This window comes from Scophthalmus maximus, chromosome 6, assembly GCF_022379125.1.
Source record: "Scophthalmus maximus strain ysfricsl-2021 chromosome 6, ASM2237912v1, whole genome shotgun sequence".
Classification (NCBI taxonomy): domain Eukaryota; kingdom Metazoa; phylum Chordata; class Actinopteri; order Pleuronectiformes; family Scophthalmidae; genus Scophthalmus; species Scophthalmus maximus.
In genome coordinates, this window is record NC_061520.1 from 7,059,897 (window position 1) to 7,078,015 (window position 18,119).

Genomic DNA, 18,119 nt, shown 5'->3' on the forward strand with positions numbered 1-18,119 from the left:
TCGGTGTCCACGAGCACGGGGCAGCAGCAGGTGGGCATATTCAAGGAGTTGGGTGGTGGTCCAGCGTTGCCATGAGGAACTCCCGGGAGGCTCGGAGTGCTACCTGCCTGGTCGTTGTCCAGGTGAGCCGGGTCAGCCAGCAGCAGCACAAGGTCCGTTTCTCAGGCTAATTGCCAACCGCATGGCTTCAGTTGCAGCAAACATCGGGCAGAAGTTCTCTTTTACTCACACAACATATCCGTCTGACAATCTAAATACTGTCCAAACATTTGCTGCCCAAACTCGGAAAATCCGCCAAAAACTACCGTGTCTCTCCCGACTCTCCCGACTCACTCGGCTTCTTCTTCTTCTTCTCTTGATTACTGGCGGATTGCAAACAACTTCTAGGTGCATACCGCCACCTAGTGTTCTCCCGTCTCTCTCTCTCTCTCTCTCTCTCTCTCTCTCTCTCTCTCTCAGCCCATTAACAAGTGCAAACCTGGAATAACGTACTTTTCTCAAAAGACAGACAATGAATAAACTGTTTTTCATCAAAATAAATAAAATAAAACACATATATGCATTTTTTAAATAACAATCTTAACATTATTTTTTTTTACCATGAACTCCATATGTCACCACACAATGAAATATATGTATTTTATCCATAGGCTCTTAAAGAATGTTATTTATTTATTTATTTATTTATTTGTTTGTTTGTTTGTTTGTTTGTTTATCTATTTGTTTGTTTATCTATTTATTTATTTATCTATCTATCTATCTATCTATTTATCTATTTATCTATTTAGTACAAACAACTCTGTGTGTATGAATATTTTCAACCTGGCTACATTTAAAAAATAAATACCAATAATTTACATCACTTATCAGGCTCAGTCCTTGAGCACAATGAGGTGATAAAGGAGCTGTGACCTGAAAATTAAAAAAAAAAGATGATTGTGTAACACTGGCTGCTCATCATGAATCATCACTGCTGCTTCTCCTTGAAAACTGGATCAAGTAACAAGGACTCTTGTCTAAAAACCCAACTGCAGCTCCTTTGTGCCCCGATCGACTGACTGAAAAGAGTTGCAGTGTTCTGGCGACGGAAACATATAGTCGCTACCAAATCACTATGTGAGCTGCACATACGGTTGCTATGTGTAAATGGGATTTTAAAAACTTATGAAATCATGAGCCAGCCTCTACTTTCAAACATAAAAATATCTGTTTCAGATAAGTTATTATTGTTGTAACCTTTTTAAAAGTTTCTAATTTGTTCCTGAATTATTTAGCGATGCTCTAAAGATCAGTTTTACATATTCTGTATATCTTTAATTCTTCGGTCACACCCCTCCAGAGAACCTTTTGACCTCTGACCTTGTTGAACAGTGTTTAATAATAATAATTTTTTTTAAATGGTGAGGGGCTTGTTATCAACTCAACTTAATTCACCAATTAATTACAAATGGCTCGCAAATTTTGGGGGTTTTCAGTCGGCGAGTTGGACAATATATGATTCAAAAACAGAGAAACAGACAGAAAGTCTCCAACACGCTAGTTGTAAGAAAAGAGAATGATTAGTAACTAAATTGATAAAATGCATTTGGATTTAGTCTCATAATGTTTATTAATTTTGAATGTCCTTTTTTGGCGACAATATGCTACCATCCACATTTTATTGACAAACTCACGTCAATCATCAGACAATAGATACATTCAGCTGTGTGGACGTTGAGCTTGTTTTGCAGATTATCATTATCATTATTATTATTATTATGTTATTATTATTATTATCCCCCCCCCCCCCCGGATGTGTGTGATGTGATGTTCAGTCCCCTGACTGGCTGCTCATCCCCGTGACGCGCCGCCTCCTGGGACGAGACGCAGCCTCCTGCTGGACCCACGCGCAGCCTGCGTTGCGCGCAGCCACTGACGCGCCTTCTGTTCCGTTCGCACGAGGAAAACATCGCGTCTCGCAGCCGTCACATGGGGGCCGAGGAGGAGAAGAAGAGCCCACCGCGCCCAGACACCATCCTCGTCCCTGGCGATGATTTGATTGGCCTCTGATCGCAAACTCGAATCGCACACACACAAACAACAACAACAACCCATTTCGGGGATCTTTTGGCACAGGAGCGCGCGCCGCCGATGATGATCAGCAAAGTGAAAAACGCCATGTCCACCCTGGTGGGGGGGATGATGCCGCACGGACACCACCAGCACCAGCACCAGCACCACCACCAGCAGCAGCATCATCCGGGCGGCGGCCAGAGCTGCGGGGCGGACTCGCTGCCGCCGCGCTTCCCCTACGGCCGGCCGGATTTCTTGGACCTCACCCCGGAGCTCCTGCAGTACTCCACGGAGCACGCGTCGCGCCCGGTGCTCGCGCTCAAGAGGGACAGCAGGCTCCCCTGGAGGACGGGCTACGCAGAGTGAGTGGGCGAGGGGCGAATTCACTGAAACATATTCATATATATATATATATATATATATATATATATATATATATATATATATATATATATATATATATATATATATATATATATATATATATATTCATATTTCATATTCACACCACCAGATGTTATTGTTGAACCCCCCCCCACTCCTCCCTCCCCAGTGAGCTGCAGCCTCAGCAGCTCTCAGTGCACACTGCTGCATCAGCCAAACGATTGGCCTCCCCCCCCCCCCTTGTTGTATAGCCTCTTCCACACTGCTCCTTCCCCCTGTGCTCCTGTAAATTATGTAAATGTATGTTTGTGCTGTGTAATGAAACAGAGAGGCCCCCTGTGATGACACTGCGACGATCCGCGTTCAGAGATCTTCGAATGCGTGGCTCCACCTCGGGTTCAGTTGAAATGCAGCAGTGCAGGATGTGCAAGGCCATGCAAAAGTGAAAGCAGGAAATGTCTGCCGACGAGCACCTCTGTGTTTTCTCCAAGCTGCCTCGACGTCTTCCTCAAATCCTCGAGGTGTCTCTGTTTTTGTCAATCTCGTCTTGTTCTTCGCTTAACAGGTTCTGAGGTTACCCACGCCTGACACAAAGCGCCGGCCATTCACGTTTTGCGAGCAGTCGTGGTGCACGACTCCACTCCTCCTCCTCTACTAGTTGTTGTTTTTTGTTTTTTTACTGCAGGTGCTTTTCACAGTCCAGTACACCTGCAGTGCTCTCACAGGTAGAAACAATGCAGCAGCGTTTCATTCGCACTGTTGGCCAGATTGTGCTGTTCAGGCGATTTCCCGCTGAGGGGAAAACACTTTCAGACATTCCTCTCTCCCGCAGGGGGGGGGGGGGGGGGGTTAAGAGGGAGTGAACAGCTTCAGTCGTACAGCATGAGGGCTATACCAACCCCTGGCTGCCCTCCAGGACCCTGTATGGAGACGGGAAAAAAAACAGGCTGACTCATATCAGGGTGCGATGAGATCCAGTGACGACGAGCATCTCATATACAAATGAATGAGAGAGGTCAAATGAGGATGCCCCCCCCCCCCCCCCCCCCCCCCAACAAAAAAAAGGAGGGAGTTAATTTTGTGGGAATGTCCACCGTCATCAGCGCTGTCCTTGGGATTCTGCAGCGCTTTGGTGCAAGTCACCGAAACTCTTATTGCGGCATTTAGCGGTTGTGTTTGCAAAACAACGCAATCGGCCCATCTGTTCACGCCGTCGGCTGTCTGTGATCTGTCATTTGATATGGAGGCAGACCTCCGGGGCAGGCCCAGCGTGACCTAATCATGAAAAGACTTAAGCAAACGGGTATTCCACTTCCAAGAATCATTTTAATAAACATTTTTGCTGTAATATCTTCTCTTGCTTCTAGGCCAAATTCGCACAATATTGCCGTATTCATACAATCTACGATATCATACATTGTTGCTTGGCGTAATAACTCCATGTGATGTTCTCGATACAGTAATGAACAGATGTCCGGCGGGCTAAAAGAGAAGCGTGCGAAGAGCCCTGCGCGTGCCTGCAGCAAATTAACAGGTAGAGGAAATGGATGCGTCACTTTTTGGCCTAAAATATTTAATGCAGGAAAAACCGGGACACGCGATTATGTTGTTCGTGCCAAACGTTACACTTCAAATGAAGTCACGACATCAGGCGAATATCCCCGACACGTTGTTCATTCAGGGTTTCGTTGCCGTGCGTTTAAATGGCAATAATTCATCCGGATTTTGTTCGTGTGACACGATCCTTCTTCAGGCTCTCATCGTTCACACACTCTAATCAACACCTCTGTGTCCAGATCGTAAACTGATGCTGATGCACGGCTCACACGTTACAGCAGGTCCGTGCTTCTAGGTAACAGTTAAGCGACTGCTTTTTTTTTCTCGTCGAGCAACTTCCTCTCCCTGAGAAGGAATCCAGAATGCGACCGCGCTAATTCGTCACGCCAAGCATGAAGAGTTCACTCTTCAGACTGAAGTGGACTTCACGTGGCGGGGGCCCGCGGTGTTTGTCTATCTGCCACACCTCCCAACTGAGGGAGTCTCATTACTTCTCATATTTAATTTGTCACACTCCCCTCAAACAGTCCACCGTTGTACTGTACGAAATGTGTTCGTACCATGAGCAGAGGAATGAGAGGCACACCTGCACAACAGGCCAGAGCATTGAAAACAGCTTCAGGATTTTGATTTGAAACGCTACACTGACCAGTATTTCTGCCAAAAGCATCACAGACACAGAGCTGTTACATGAATACATAACTCTGAGGGGCATGACTGAGCACCACTGATCGGCTTCCCACTGAGCCACATATTTAATGTAAACTACAGCTACAACTATTTAAAGAATGTGTCTTTTTTTTCCCCCCCTGAGAATCTTATGACACAGCAGAGTTCTTCGAATTTGCACTGACAGACATTGCCATTCAAATTCTTGTGAAATCATGAAAATTCACTGGAACTCCTCAACTTCTGCTTTTGAGCTTCCCCCGCCTGACGTACAGCAACCGGGTTGAAATGGAGTAACGCGGTTTCACAGAACAGGACAAAGTTTGGTCGAAAGTCACAAGTGATGGGGACATGTGACCGAAACGCAGAAATGCGAGCGAGAGTGAAGTCACAGGAAAACTCGAGCTCCTGGTTTTGAATCACATTCTCACAAAACACGCACACACACACACACACACACAAACACACACACAGACGACATTAGGTTCAATTATGGCTCATTGGGCTCATGTGATTGCTTTCCAAACACAGAGTGGCCGCTGATTCTTTACTTTGGGAGAGGTGAAAGAGGACATTACTCACTTTCATATTCAACCTTCAACATATACCAGGGGTTTTTCATTTTGCTCGTATTTGTAACAGGCTTGTTTAGAACAAGCTAGTCATGAAATCATCTTGAAATTAGTCGTTTTATGAGACAATGACTTTAAAGTAGGTATTCTAATACAGATTTTTTTTTTTCAGATAGCCAAAGATACTATAGGCCTCCGATGGCTTACAGAGCACATGCATCCAATAACAGGAAGGATGTGCTCTGCAACTGTTGCCAGCTTTTTTGTGTAAAGCTCGTACCTTCGGCGCAGCAGCCAGCCTTCACAGATGTGCGTGACCCCAACAATTCTTGAATTCTTCCCCCCGTCATTAGTCCTCGTGCAGGGAGCGCCCTGCAGGACACCGTGGTGCCTGTCCACTGCTTTCGGCTGATTAGAAGCCGAAAGGGCTTTTTATAATCCAGATTTGGGCAGCAGATGCAATTCATGCCTCGTATTTCTGATGTTTCAAAGCGGCCGGCTCTCTGCAACGATCGTAATCAGCGGAGCTATTTGGAGAGCGAGGGGTCAAAGGTCTTATTTTGACGAGATCTTTTACCTCGGTTCCCTCTCGTTTCGTTTGTACAGTTTGCCCCGTGCACTGCCAAGCTCCCTTTCATTTTTTTCTCTCTCTCCCCCTCCCTTAACGATCCCAGCAATAATACTGATGAATTACCGATCCCTTATCTGCAGACGTTCACTGAAAGAAATCTTAATGGCGATACTCGGATTTCTCATCATGTGCAATCACTATTACGGTGTGTTTTTCCGCAGCTAATGTGGTATTTATTCATAATCGAAAATGTTATATAATATGTCAGCGTGCGATCCAAACTGCGGCCTGGCCGAGTCCGTCTCATGTGGCAGCTCACAGGACTCTGCCAGTGGATGTTTGAATGTTAACAAATTGCATAATCTTTGCTACGCTGCTTACCTTTTTCTTTTCTTTTTTTTATTACTGGTCCAGGCGGCGGTTATTTTCCATTAACTTCAGAACAGTATGACATATCAATTAGCAGATTCATGACACTGGCGTGTGCGTTGCAGTATCAATCAAAGAGAACGTCAAATCTGCTTTAGATTTGGTTTGATACAAGACTTATCATTGCACGGTAATGCGAGTTAAAGCCGCTCTGTGACCCCATGCAATATGAAAGATGTTCCTTGCAGTGACAAACAAAATCTGCAGTGGCCCATAGCTCTGCGGTGCATTTCAGCATCTTTCAGCTCATTGTTGTGTCGCTCCGCAGTAACAGGCAGCTGTTTGTAGTGAAACGTCTTTATTAAACTCAAGTGTATGAACACACAGTAATTTTGCAGCTACAGAGTCAGACATTTCCCTCGGGAGTTGGTGCAGAGTAAAATGAACAGGGCTAAAGGGAATGGATAATGGACTTTAAAATCGCCAGGTGGCCAGAAACACAACTTCAAATGGAGGCTAATGGTGTTTTATGTCTGCTGGGTGAGGCAAGAAGCAGCAGTTTGCTGCTGATAAAATGTCATTGTTGAGCAGAACTCTTTCCATTGTTCCCAAGAGGCCAAAAAAATTAATTTAGCGCGCTTTAATAAGCGCAATGTTGTGAATAATCAGCACTATATGGCCATACAATGAATGCAATCCATCACTTAAATCCATCAAGGATTATATTGCAACTCCACCAATCTGCAAAATGTCATGGTGTATGGAATGACAATAGATGGCTGCCTCGAAATTTTGGGAAAATGTGTGACAAGAAGATCAAGTAAACAAATTATCGAAGTGGAACATGTGAGAACACTGGTGGGGTCAAACTAAATCGTGAAACCTGCCTACAGATTTCAGGGTGTAACTGGGTGATTGTTTTTTTGATTGTTTTATTTCTATTTTATTACTCCTTGCCTCAATTCAATTCAGTTTTATTTGTATCGCGCCAGATCACAACATACGTCGTCCCAAGGCACCTTACAAAGTAAGGTCGAGACCTCACAATATCACTGTTCTTCATTGGTATTCACGCGGTGGAGTCTGCTGCAGCATGCGCCAGAAAAAAGATGCTGCTGCTTAGTGCATTACTCTGAAACCATTATCCTCCACAGGCATCAGCTCATAATAAAAACACTTAATTCTGCCTGCAAGTTCCCTCCGGGACGCGACAGCATCCTGCCCCACTTTCTACCTCCCTCTTCGTCCCTCTCTCTCTCTCTCTTTCCATCTTTCCGCCTGCTGATATCATGTTTTCATTTGATTAGATTGGACTGCGTGCAAAAACCGTAGATCACCCGACCTCCGGGCTCACCTTTCTTCTCCCCCCCCCCATTCTGTCTCCACCAGGGTGATCAACGCGGGGAAGAGCATGCTGAACGAGGACCAGGCCTCGTGCGAGAAGCTGTTCGTGAAGAAGCCGAGCGGCAAACACAGGAACTCCGCTCTGCATGAGGATAACGGGGTGAGCGAAGGGGCGGGACCTTCGAATATCAACACAGGAGTTGATGAATTAGGGGTGAAATGTCTGGCCGAAGGCTGGCGGCCCTTAATGTATTATCAGCGAAAAAAGGTTTATGAATATTATAGTGTACCATAAGTCCTGAAGGTGAATGTCACTGAAGGGAATGTTAAATTCGAATGTTGCTGAAATGCGATGGGAGCCTCAGCAGCGCATTGATATGAAACATCCTCGCACACATCTGTGAATGCACTGTTATCTGATACCGCACAGTGATGTTGTCATATCCCATTTGTATTGATGGATTCACCATGTAATTCACCTCCAGCCCTTGTGGTACTGTACTTATCTTCTCTGCACTGTCTACACTTCCATTCAAACGTCTCTGGTATATTCATCTCTTGTCTTCACTCTCAGTTGAGTAGTAAAGACGACTTATAATCTCATTTGACAGCTTTAATTTGGCCTTCTGCCTAACTTGTCAGATCGGGCTCAGTATTATAATTTTTTCTATCGCGGTACAACGAAGTTTTATCATAATGCACAAAACACCAATTTCACCAAATAGCAGAGAGATAATGTAAGTGACTACCTGACTGAACAAAGTGGAGCCTTTCACAGCTGATGAGCCAGAAATGTCCCCGTAGGAGATGGTGGGGACCAAAAACAAAGCCAAAAGAGAGTGAATGTCAGACTTATTGTTATTAATTTATCAGGTGGCAATTGCAATTTGCAACAGGCTCAACAAATCAACTTCAAACATGATAATACATCAACGTGTTTTCCCCAAATGCTCAAAAACCTAAAAAAAATCAGTCTGGCCTTTTTTGCAGGTTTAAATTGCCAGATCTGGCTACAAATGAGTTTTCCCCATCTCTCTAAATCAGAATTGTGCATAAACTTTGTCAGTGCTTCATTTTCTTAACACAATAAAACACACAAAAGGGTTTACACTGTGAGTTTACCCAGTATAACTGTTTTTTTTCTTCTTTTCTTTCATTGACTTTGACTGGTTCCGTAAAACACAGGCCAATATCGCAATTCTGTATTTTTTCTAAATATATTTGCTCATCAGGTCAGTATGTCTGTTTTGAGACCTACTGCCTCTTAAAGACCTAGACACACACACACACACACGCGCGCACACACACACACACAGTCTCACACATACCAGCCCTACACTTACTGTAAACTAATTACATCATCCCTTGCTGCACCCCTCCCCCACTTCTAGCATCAGCGGGCTAAGCAGATGTCTCGTGCCTGTTTCGTCTGTTTGTTATTCAGTCGCGCCAACGCGGCTTGTAAACATGCCCGCGAAACACCGAGGTGGTCCTGCCTCTCCCCGTCCCGCAGCATCATAGTAGAGCAGCGAAAGAAATGCTCCTGTTTCTCAAACAATGCAGATTCTTTATTGTTTGATATTTGTTTTAAAAGGACAAAAGGTTTTTACATCTTGCCAGATTTCCCACAATATTATAATCTAGATTCACCGCAGCTGTGATTCAGTAATACCTGAAATGGAGGAAACATATTGCTTAGCATTTAAAATGTCACCAGCTGCCGCCCCACAAACCCTGTAAACCCTCACAAATCTGTGCCGTCTGCTCGGAGATATAATCTCATGGGAGAATTTACCGGAGGATTATTATTGTTGAACTGTTTTAATATTTCATCACAACAGCTCCCTTCATTTGATACACTTATATGCCTTTGCAGGACGGCACAGGAATTCCTCTCCACTTCTGGGGGGTGTTTGATGGACACGCAGGTTCCGGGGCCGCCATCATGGCGTCCAAACTTCTCCACCGCCTCATCAGAGACCGTCTGGGGGAAGTCTGCCACCTGCTGGAGAACCCCACCTGCGCGCCTCCCATCTGCCTGGCCAAGAACGGCAGCCCGTACCAGGCGGATGCGAAGAAGGGAGCGTCGCAGGAACCGGACGACCCCGACGCTGTCAGCGACCCCACAGTGCGCTATCACATGGAGAAGGTCGTCAGCCTGGAGAGTCTGGTGATGGGAGTCATCGAGACGGCCTTCAAACAGATGGTGAGCAGATGATGACTAGCAAAATATAATAAATAACAATTGTTGTTTTGCTCATTGTTGTCTTAAACAACAGTTTGACTGAAGATTTTGACATAATTTTGTCTTAAAAAAAGACCATAAACCTGCTTTTACTGTCCCAGCTGCTCCGTTATGATATGTTCAGGACCAAAGGTCACCAAAAGGGGGGCAAGAGAACAGCTGTTTTAACCTGTGCGGCTAAAGGGATGAGACAGTCGGTCGGTCATTTGGTAGATTGATCCACTATCTTTTTGGTCCAGACTTTTATATGTCAATAACTATTGGATGGACTGCCATAAAGTTTGGTACAGACCGTCATGGTGCATGTTAGTCTGACTTTTTGCCCCCTTCAGCCACCAGAAGGCAAAAACAATTACGTGAATAAAGTGATATGCATCGACATATATGGGACCAAATACTGTTTGCACATTACACCTGTAACTGAAAGTTTTCAAGTCAATGTGAATAAATCATACAACTGTTAATGTTGTTAAGTTTGCTCAGTTGCGATTCGCACCAAAGGAGAAAAAAAAACTATAACAAGTTGGTGAACACAACTTTCTGTCATTGCTTTTTTTTATTATTTATGGAAGTGTTGTAAGCCAACCCTGATTTGTCTGTTTTGAGATACTTCACAGTTTTGGTTCCTTGTTCCTGTCCATTTTCACTACTGTTTCATCTGAAATATGAATATATATATATAGAGAGAGAAAACAATAAGCTGTTTAGTCTGAAGAGGGGCAAAGTGATTTTGTGGCCCTTACTTTGTTTATTTTTTCTCACTTTCTTTCAGGATGAACTGATCGAAAAGGAAAAGACGTCCTACGCCATATCTGGTGGGTGTTGTGCCTTAGCTGCCATTCATTTAATGGGGAAACTCTACGTAGCCAATGCCGGAGACAGCAGGTGAGTGAAAACGGCAAAATAATAATTGACTCAAATCACATTGAAATTGATTAACAGCCACATTAACGTTCATCCATAATTACTAAAGATAGCAAATGTAATTCTGTCTCCTCTGTGCATGAAACTTAACACTCATGGGAAATCTTTTCCCACAAAGTGGCTTCTCTCGTGCCCCCTGGGGTTCCTTTTGCACACTGCAGCATCATGTGACCCAACCCTCTTCCTCATAAAGCTAACTCATATGAACGTTTTGCGTAAAATGTGTAAAAAATAAAATAAGGCAATAATAACGTGGTTCTGTTGTCTCACTGCTGTGTCCCCCTCCCTCCTTCTCTCTGCAGGGCCATAATCATACGGAATAATGAAGTGGTTCCCATGACTAATGAGTTCACGCCGGAGTCAGAGAGGCAGCGGCTTCAGTATCTGGTATTCTTTATCTTTTTATGTAACAAATGTATTTTAACCGACACAGACACAAATCACCAGCATGGTTATCTGTTTCATTTTTGTGAGTATGAGTCGAAACAGTATCGAGTTGAGTTGGGGATGATAAGTAAAACAATGTGAGTCACGAAGTGGGTGGATGGTGTTTGCTGCTATAACAGGGAGATGATTTGTGCCTTCGGTGCACAGCACATATCACTGCAGGACTTCTATAACACGTGTAATCGGAGAGTTTTTCCCGTTTTAAAAAGTACTGGGACGTGACAGACATTCAGCCTTGAGTTAAGCTTTTTACCCATTGTGTGTGCGTGTGTGTGTGTGTGTGTGTGTGTGTGTGCGTGTGTGTGTGTGTGTCACTCCAGGGCTTCCTGAGGCCTGAGCTGCTGGGTAATGAGTTCACTCACATTGAGTTCCCTCGTAGGATCCAGCACAGTGAGCTGGGCAAAAAGATGCTGTACAGAGACCACACCATGACTGGCTGGTAAACCTGGAGATCCTTTTCAAAAAAAACCCACCTAAATATTAAATGTTTTCCACCGACACTTCAGTTGTTTTTCAGGACAGTTTGGTTGTTGAGTATTAAGTAGAAAATACAAGACCTCAATTGATCATCAAAATTGTTGCTGATTTAATTTCCTGTTGATTGACTAATTGAAAATAATGGACTGATGGTGTCGGCATTAGTCCAAACATACATCTGAGAGTTGTTGTTTTGTCCTAGGGCTTATAAGACAATCGTCGAAGATGACCTGAAATTCCCCCTGATATATGGAGAGGGGAAAAAGGTAAGACACGTGAAAACACTAAGTGTATGTAACAGTGTAGTTATGAAGTTGACTAACTAATGTAATGACTAAACAGCAACATAAGTACATAATGTAATATAGTGTTGCGTCATTGCAAAGCACAAATTCTGTATTTTCTTTATTGGTATTAACTTAATAATCCCTCCCAAGTAGATTTTCCTCAAAGTGACGTTCATCGGGAACAAAAGTCTTCAGTGTTGAAGTGTGTGTGTGTGTGTGTGTGTGTGTGTGTGTGTGTGTGTGTGTGTGTGTGTGTGTGTGTGTGTGTGTGTGTGTTGTTGTCCGCAGGCTCGTGTCATGGCGACGATTGGAGTGACCCGCGGGCTGGGCGATCATGAGCTGAAGGTTTACAACTCCAACATTTACATCAAGCCCTTTCTCTCATGCGTCCCTGAGGTGAGTGTGAGGAGGGAGACGCAGCTCTCGACTTTAGTCCCCTCACAGCCTGTAGGACGAATAGCCGACGAGGCACCAGGATTCACAAAATGGAACTCTGTGAACGCTCAAAGCTCCGCCTCCTATTATAGTCTGTGGCCTTGTTAAAGGCTCATAGAGGAAGTAAAAGAAAAAATGCAAAAAAGTTTTGCATTTTCTTACCTGTCTAGGAGTGACTTATTATTTTTCACAATTTGAAGATATTCCACAAAAGCGACGAGGAACCAGCATCCTCAACAAAGCATAGCAACGTGTTGTCAACATGTATTTACAAGTGCATGAAAGGGCGACTTTAGCAAGATGAAAAAACAGTTGCAGCAGCGGTTAGTAGGTGCATGAAGAAACATACTGCCAATAACAGAAGTTGCATTCTCCATCCTTCAAAAATGACGTCCTGCGCTATTCGCTACTCACACAAACCTCGCTTTTAAAAACAGAAGGATAAACAGACAGCTGAGACTTGGCACAAAGAAGAAAAAAAAAATTGGTGTTTCAGTCGCTGATCAAATAGTGCAAAGGTCAATACGGAAGGTCCACGGTTGGCATCCAAAAGGAAAACAAGATTTGGCTTTGCCAAAAAAGAAAAGAAGCCTGATGAATATTGGCAGCACTTTCTTTGGCACGCTTCTTGGGCTTGGCCTAAAAGCAAATAAACACAGATTCAAACCAGCGACACTGACCAGGGTTGTGCTCAGCTCAGTGTAAAATATCATCAGACCTTTATTTCTCGAAACTCTTCTTGAACCATATCAAGCCTGTTGTGGAAGAAGTGGCTCAGCTACAGATAATGGAGGTTCTGTCTCTTACGTAAACATTTGCTAATCTTGCCGCACTAATAAACACACAAATAGAAAAGGCCTTATCCTGACAGCAGGATGAATGAAAGATCAATAATGTGTTTGTCAACCACAGGTGAAAGTTTATAACCTGGATGAGAACAAGCACGGCCCAGACGACGTCTTGGTCATGGGCACAGACGGACTGTGGGACGTGACCACGGACAGGGAAGCGGCAGATGCCGTGTCAGCCTACTTATCCTGCTGTGACCCCTCTGATCCCATGAGGTACGCAATCTGCCAAATAATCCTTTTACATGAGGCTTTTGTTTTATCGCGCCATAGTGCTGTATTCTGCCAGTGTGCTGTGTGAACACGGAACATTACATGAAAACTGCAGTAAAAAAAAAACAAAAAAACATGTACTGTAGCGTCAGAGGTGAACTGTTGTACTCAGTTTGTCCACTAGGTGGTGACAAATATCATCCATAAGCATGTAGTTCGCCCAACAACTATAACAGCTCCACAATTTAATTGACTCAGATACAACTGCTCTGCCATAAAGTCTAATTTGACAATGTGGTGTTCATTATATTGTTGTCATCATCGGTTTAAATACCAGCATCCCGTCATGGATGCTTTAGAGGAAGAGTTGTCAAAGTTGTTCGATAAACACTTTTTTTATAGATGTTTAATCTGCTTACATTATAGTTTATTATAAACAAATGATTACATATTTATATTGTACTTAAAATGTTACCCTTTATTTCTTTCCACCCTCAACAATTGTGGGAAGAAACAAAGAACATTTACCAGTAGTTATATGGTTAGATTCAGTTTTGTCGTACTTAAACTTTATTTATTGTATTTCCATTTTATGATACTTAATACGTCTACTTCACTATATTTCATTTTGAAATATTATAGTTTTTCTTTTAGTACAACTATTTGATAGCTTTATTTACTATATGAAAAAACAGATGATGAGCCTCTAAAATACCAAAAATGTCTGTAACCATTTTTAATAAAGCGGCAACTAATCATGGATCCTTGTAAAGTTTCATATCAATATGATATGATTCTCGTATTTTGCACAACTTGAAATTAGCTATTAAATGAACAATGGACAATGACATACTCGTACTCACTTGATCTGAAGGTCAAGGTCAAGGTCATGAAGCAAATCTGTGTTTTGCATGTGTGTGTGTGTGTGTGTGTGTTGGTTGTCTCTAAATGATAGTGTGTCTCATAGTGGTTGTGATGACTGTTCTGGACAGGTACACACTGGCCGCCCAGGACCTGCTGATGAGGTCCCGAGGAGTGCTGAAGGAGCGTGGCTGGAGGCTACCCAACGAGAAACTGGGCTCAGGCGACGACATCACCGTGTTTGTCATCCCGCTGGCCGGCCAAGAGTCGGAGACATGACGTGGTGATGCCGTGGCGGCCGCTGTGACAGAGCCGACTCTTTGGCCGAGTCCTTCTGCATCGTCCCTGCGAGCTCCCTCAACCCCCGGACCGACGGGGCAGCGGGAGATAAACACACGTTCGCTGAGCTGACCTCTTCTTCTCATTCAACACCTCTCGTATCGTACCGTCGACACGGTGTTGACCTACGAAACAAAACTGAACTGAGCCTTTATCAGATTAGATAAAGGTTCAGTTCTGTGCCGCACCTTCATCCACCACCAGACTGGACCCCGTCTCCGCCGCTTTCACGTCAACGTGACCACACGACCCCGTCTCTTTGGTCTCAGTCATGTAACAGAAGATTTTTTGAAGTCCGTCTCCTCGACCCGCTGTTTGTTACAGTTGCCAGTGAGAATTAAGCCCTCGTTTGATTGTTTTTGTTTCATATGTTCAAGGCTGGACATTGTTCATTTTTCTGGTCACGGCCCTAAATGTGACTCTGTTTAGTTAAATACAATTTTAAAAAGTCACAATCATACTATGTAAAGGAGATTGCCGGAAGGAAACCAAAGAGATGCCGCTACCAGGCATAAGAATGGAAATCTGTAAAAAAAAAAAAAAAATACATCCATAAAAGATAAACAGTTAAAAAAAAAAAAAAGATTTATGTCTGTACATTAAAGTAGCATGGGGGACGTAAAAAACCCCCCAGAGGAATGGACCTTTAACGGCACTGGACCGGAACAGAATGATTTGAGTCCCCGTTGCCGCGTTTCCTCCGTGTCAGCGATGAAGAATGATGAAGATGAAGAATTGCACATGCTCTGTGGTCGCCTGTCGATTTGTACTATCTCTCTACTGAATGTGTTCATAGATGATTCCTTTACTTTTTTATTGTATGTCATCACCATGAGGAGGACAGATGGTTTCACTTGAGTCCAGTGGGGGGGCGGAAAAAGATGAAGAATTGGAATGTTTTCATTTCATTTTGCTTCATGTTTTCCTTGTTTAAGCAGAGAATTTTTCTAATATAAGTAGAAGCAATCAGGTCGTGTAGGAGGCGCTCACGAGGTAGTCCAGAGTAAGTGAGGGGCCCATGGAGCCGTAGCCCCAAAACTTAAAAAATTAATATATTCAATATAAGGGCTAGAAACAATAGATATAGTTTAATTATAGTCTAGATTTGCACCTTTTCAATCGTAGTGAAAATAACTGTCTGTTAGACATTTTTACACAAGAAATTTTATGGCATTAGGCATTTTGGTTTCACCTGAGCCTGTTTGTTTTTTTGTGCAAGCATGTCATAAATCCTTAACCGACCAATCAGCATGCATTTATTATTATTATTATTGCTAGCAGAATGCTAGCGCGATACCGGAGAAACCGCCCCCCTTCCCGTAGGAAAAACAAAAGGACGTTTCATTTGGAATTCTGATGCATGATCAATAATACAATTTGCCCACATTTGAATAAAAATGTGGGCAATTTTGTGGAGAAGTGCAAATGATTATTTTAAGCCGTTAGGCTCCATTCACCCACAATGAATTGAGGACGACCTCGTGACTGCCCTCTAGGGGAACTGTAGCCAATTTTTGATACAGTGGCTTCAACATGAAGTGGACAGGCTCTCTGCTTTAATCCTCTCGGGAGAAAGGAACATAAACGTGTTGATATAGTAATATGTGATTAACGTTACACTCATGCCTTATTAATGACTGAGGGAAACTCAAAAGTTATTTTGTTTTTTTCTTCAGATGCACTAAATTTGATCCTTGCAGAAGAACATTTCATTAACCGTACATTTACTGTATACCTCTTTTGTACCATTTTTTTGGTTATGTCATGTTGTGATTTAGATTATCCATATATATATTTTTAAAGACACCTTTTGTTGTACGCACTATCAGCGTTCTTATTTTAATTTTTTTTATGTTTCTATCCATTGCGAGTTTGTTTTAGAAAGATGGTCCATCCCAGTGTTCGAGCTACCAAACTGTGAGGTAGAGGAATAGTATATGTACCAGTTTAGAAATAAATCAGATTTTTTTTTCCCATTTGCTTTGAAATGTTTTCATTTACACTCACATGTCGCTGACTATATTTACACGATTTGACTAAAAGGAGCGTTTACACCCTGAATGCACTTTTCCACTTTACTGACTCCTGGCTCAAAAATTACTTTTAACCATTATGAGTTAGTATTGAAAAAAAGGTTATCTAAAGACATAATTAATGTAGAAATGTAAAAGTTTTCTCACATAGGAGAGAACAACTTTGTAACGATTCCCAGGCCCTTATATTCGTCATCTTCATAAATCAAAGAAGTTCTGAGATACGTACAGTGATATCGTTATGTAAAGATACAAAAACTGAAAATCTTTCATTTAGAATTGTGCTTATGTAAAAGCAATTATGTCTTACCAGCAAATCTCAAGTATTGAAAGGACTCAGCCTTTTATTATGTTATTGTTTGCTCCAGTAATTATTATTATAATCGACGCATTAACATAGAAGCAGTAATTTAATGTATCTGCTGGGGTGGAGCTAATATTAATTGCTTTATGTTCTGTTTAAGGCCCCTGCTGACCACCGACACAGGCATCTTCACTGTGGGGGAGGTATCAGACATGCCACATGTTAAATTTGTTCTTAAACAAAACTTTATTCTTCTATGTGGTTTACATAATGTATTACAATTATTTTTTTATTGTTTCATTTACATTTACAACTTGTCACAGCAAAGAGGATTATCTATGCAAAAAGAATTTTCATATATTAAAATCACCTGTAGGAGAGTATGAGGCCTCTGGTTTATGGTGATGCATTATATTTCATAACATGCGCCTTTATTTTGAAAGTAGCCCCAATTCTTTGTTTGTAGATTAACCACAATCAAATGTGGTAGAATAGGAGTCAAAAGTAGGTTTAAACATTTCCCTACACAGTGAAGTAGAAGTGACATTTTTTTCATAAATTATTATTCAGTCAATAAATTTAAATATAGGACTATCAATAGCAAAGTTTTTTTTATAAAAATAGTTTCAGGTTGTTATACAAGCTTAGATATCATCTGATCTGAGGTCAGGTCATGTGCATTTTTTTCATTATTGTTTAACAGCATCGTTATTTTGGGGGGCAGTATTGACAAGACATCATAACTCGTAACAACCTGCAGCCTGCAAAAAAGTGAAACAGTCCACAGATGAGATGACTGGCGGAGGCTTTCTGTTTTGTTTCGCAGTTTGTTTTTCACAGGGACACTGGTGAGAGTCACACCCATCGCTCCTGTTGCACGAGTCTTCTTGTACTACAGATGATGTCATCCCTGACCGGGGAGGGGGAGGAGGGACCCGGGTGACTCCGGTGCCCGCAGCAGCGCCATCGAGTTACACAGAGGTAACCACGACGACACCGGAAGTACAGGCACCAGCCTTCAGAATAAGATGAGCGTGAACTAAAAGTGACACTTTTCTGAGATTTGAGTCAAAATCTACACTGGTGTGACTGATTTTGAAAATCACATAATTCACAGTTGATTCCAAAACTAAAACAGTACTGAGTCACCATATATATATATATATATATATATATATATATATATAT

At 42.6% G+C, this 18,119-nt stretch overlaps 1 protein-coding gene across 2 annotated transcripts; it reads left to right on the top strand.

The window, feature by feature from the left end:
- The first annotated feature begins 1,876 nt into the window (after positions 1-1,876).
- On the top strand, positions 1,877-16,570 carry ppm1j (protein phosphatase, Mg2+/Mn2+ dependent, 1J). 2 transcript variants are annotated; one of them, XM_035631751.2, is made up of 11 exons: positions 2,274-2,414; positions 2,764-2,957; positions 7,564-7,678; positions 9,395-9,724; positions 10,536-10,648; positions 10,990-11,074; positions 11,455-11,573; positions 11,814-11,877; positions 12,187-12,294; positions 13,246-13,397; positions 14,387-16,570. In XM_035631751.2, the coding sequence occupies exons 3-11, from the start codon at positions 7,586-7,588 to the stop codon at positions 14,532-14,534; spliced, it is 1,212 nt and encodes a 403-aa protein (XP_035487644.1). In that variant the 5' UTR covers positions 2,274-2,414; positions 2,764-2,957; positions 7,564-7,585; the 3' UTR covers positions 14,535-16,570. The 2 variants fall into 2 exon arrangements, with proteins under 2 accessions (XP_035487643.1, XP_035487644.1); XM_035631750.2 differs by lacking the exon at positions 2,764-2,957 and having other exon boundaries at positions 1,877-2,414.
- The last annotated feature ends 1,549 nt before the right edge of the window (positions 16,571-18,119 follow it).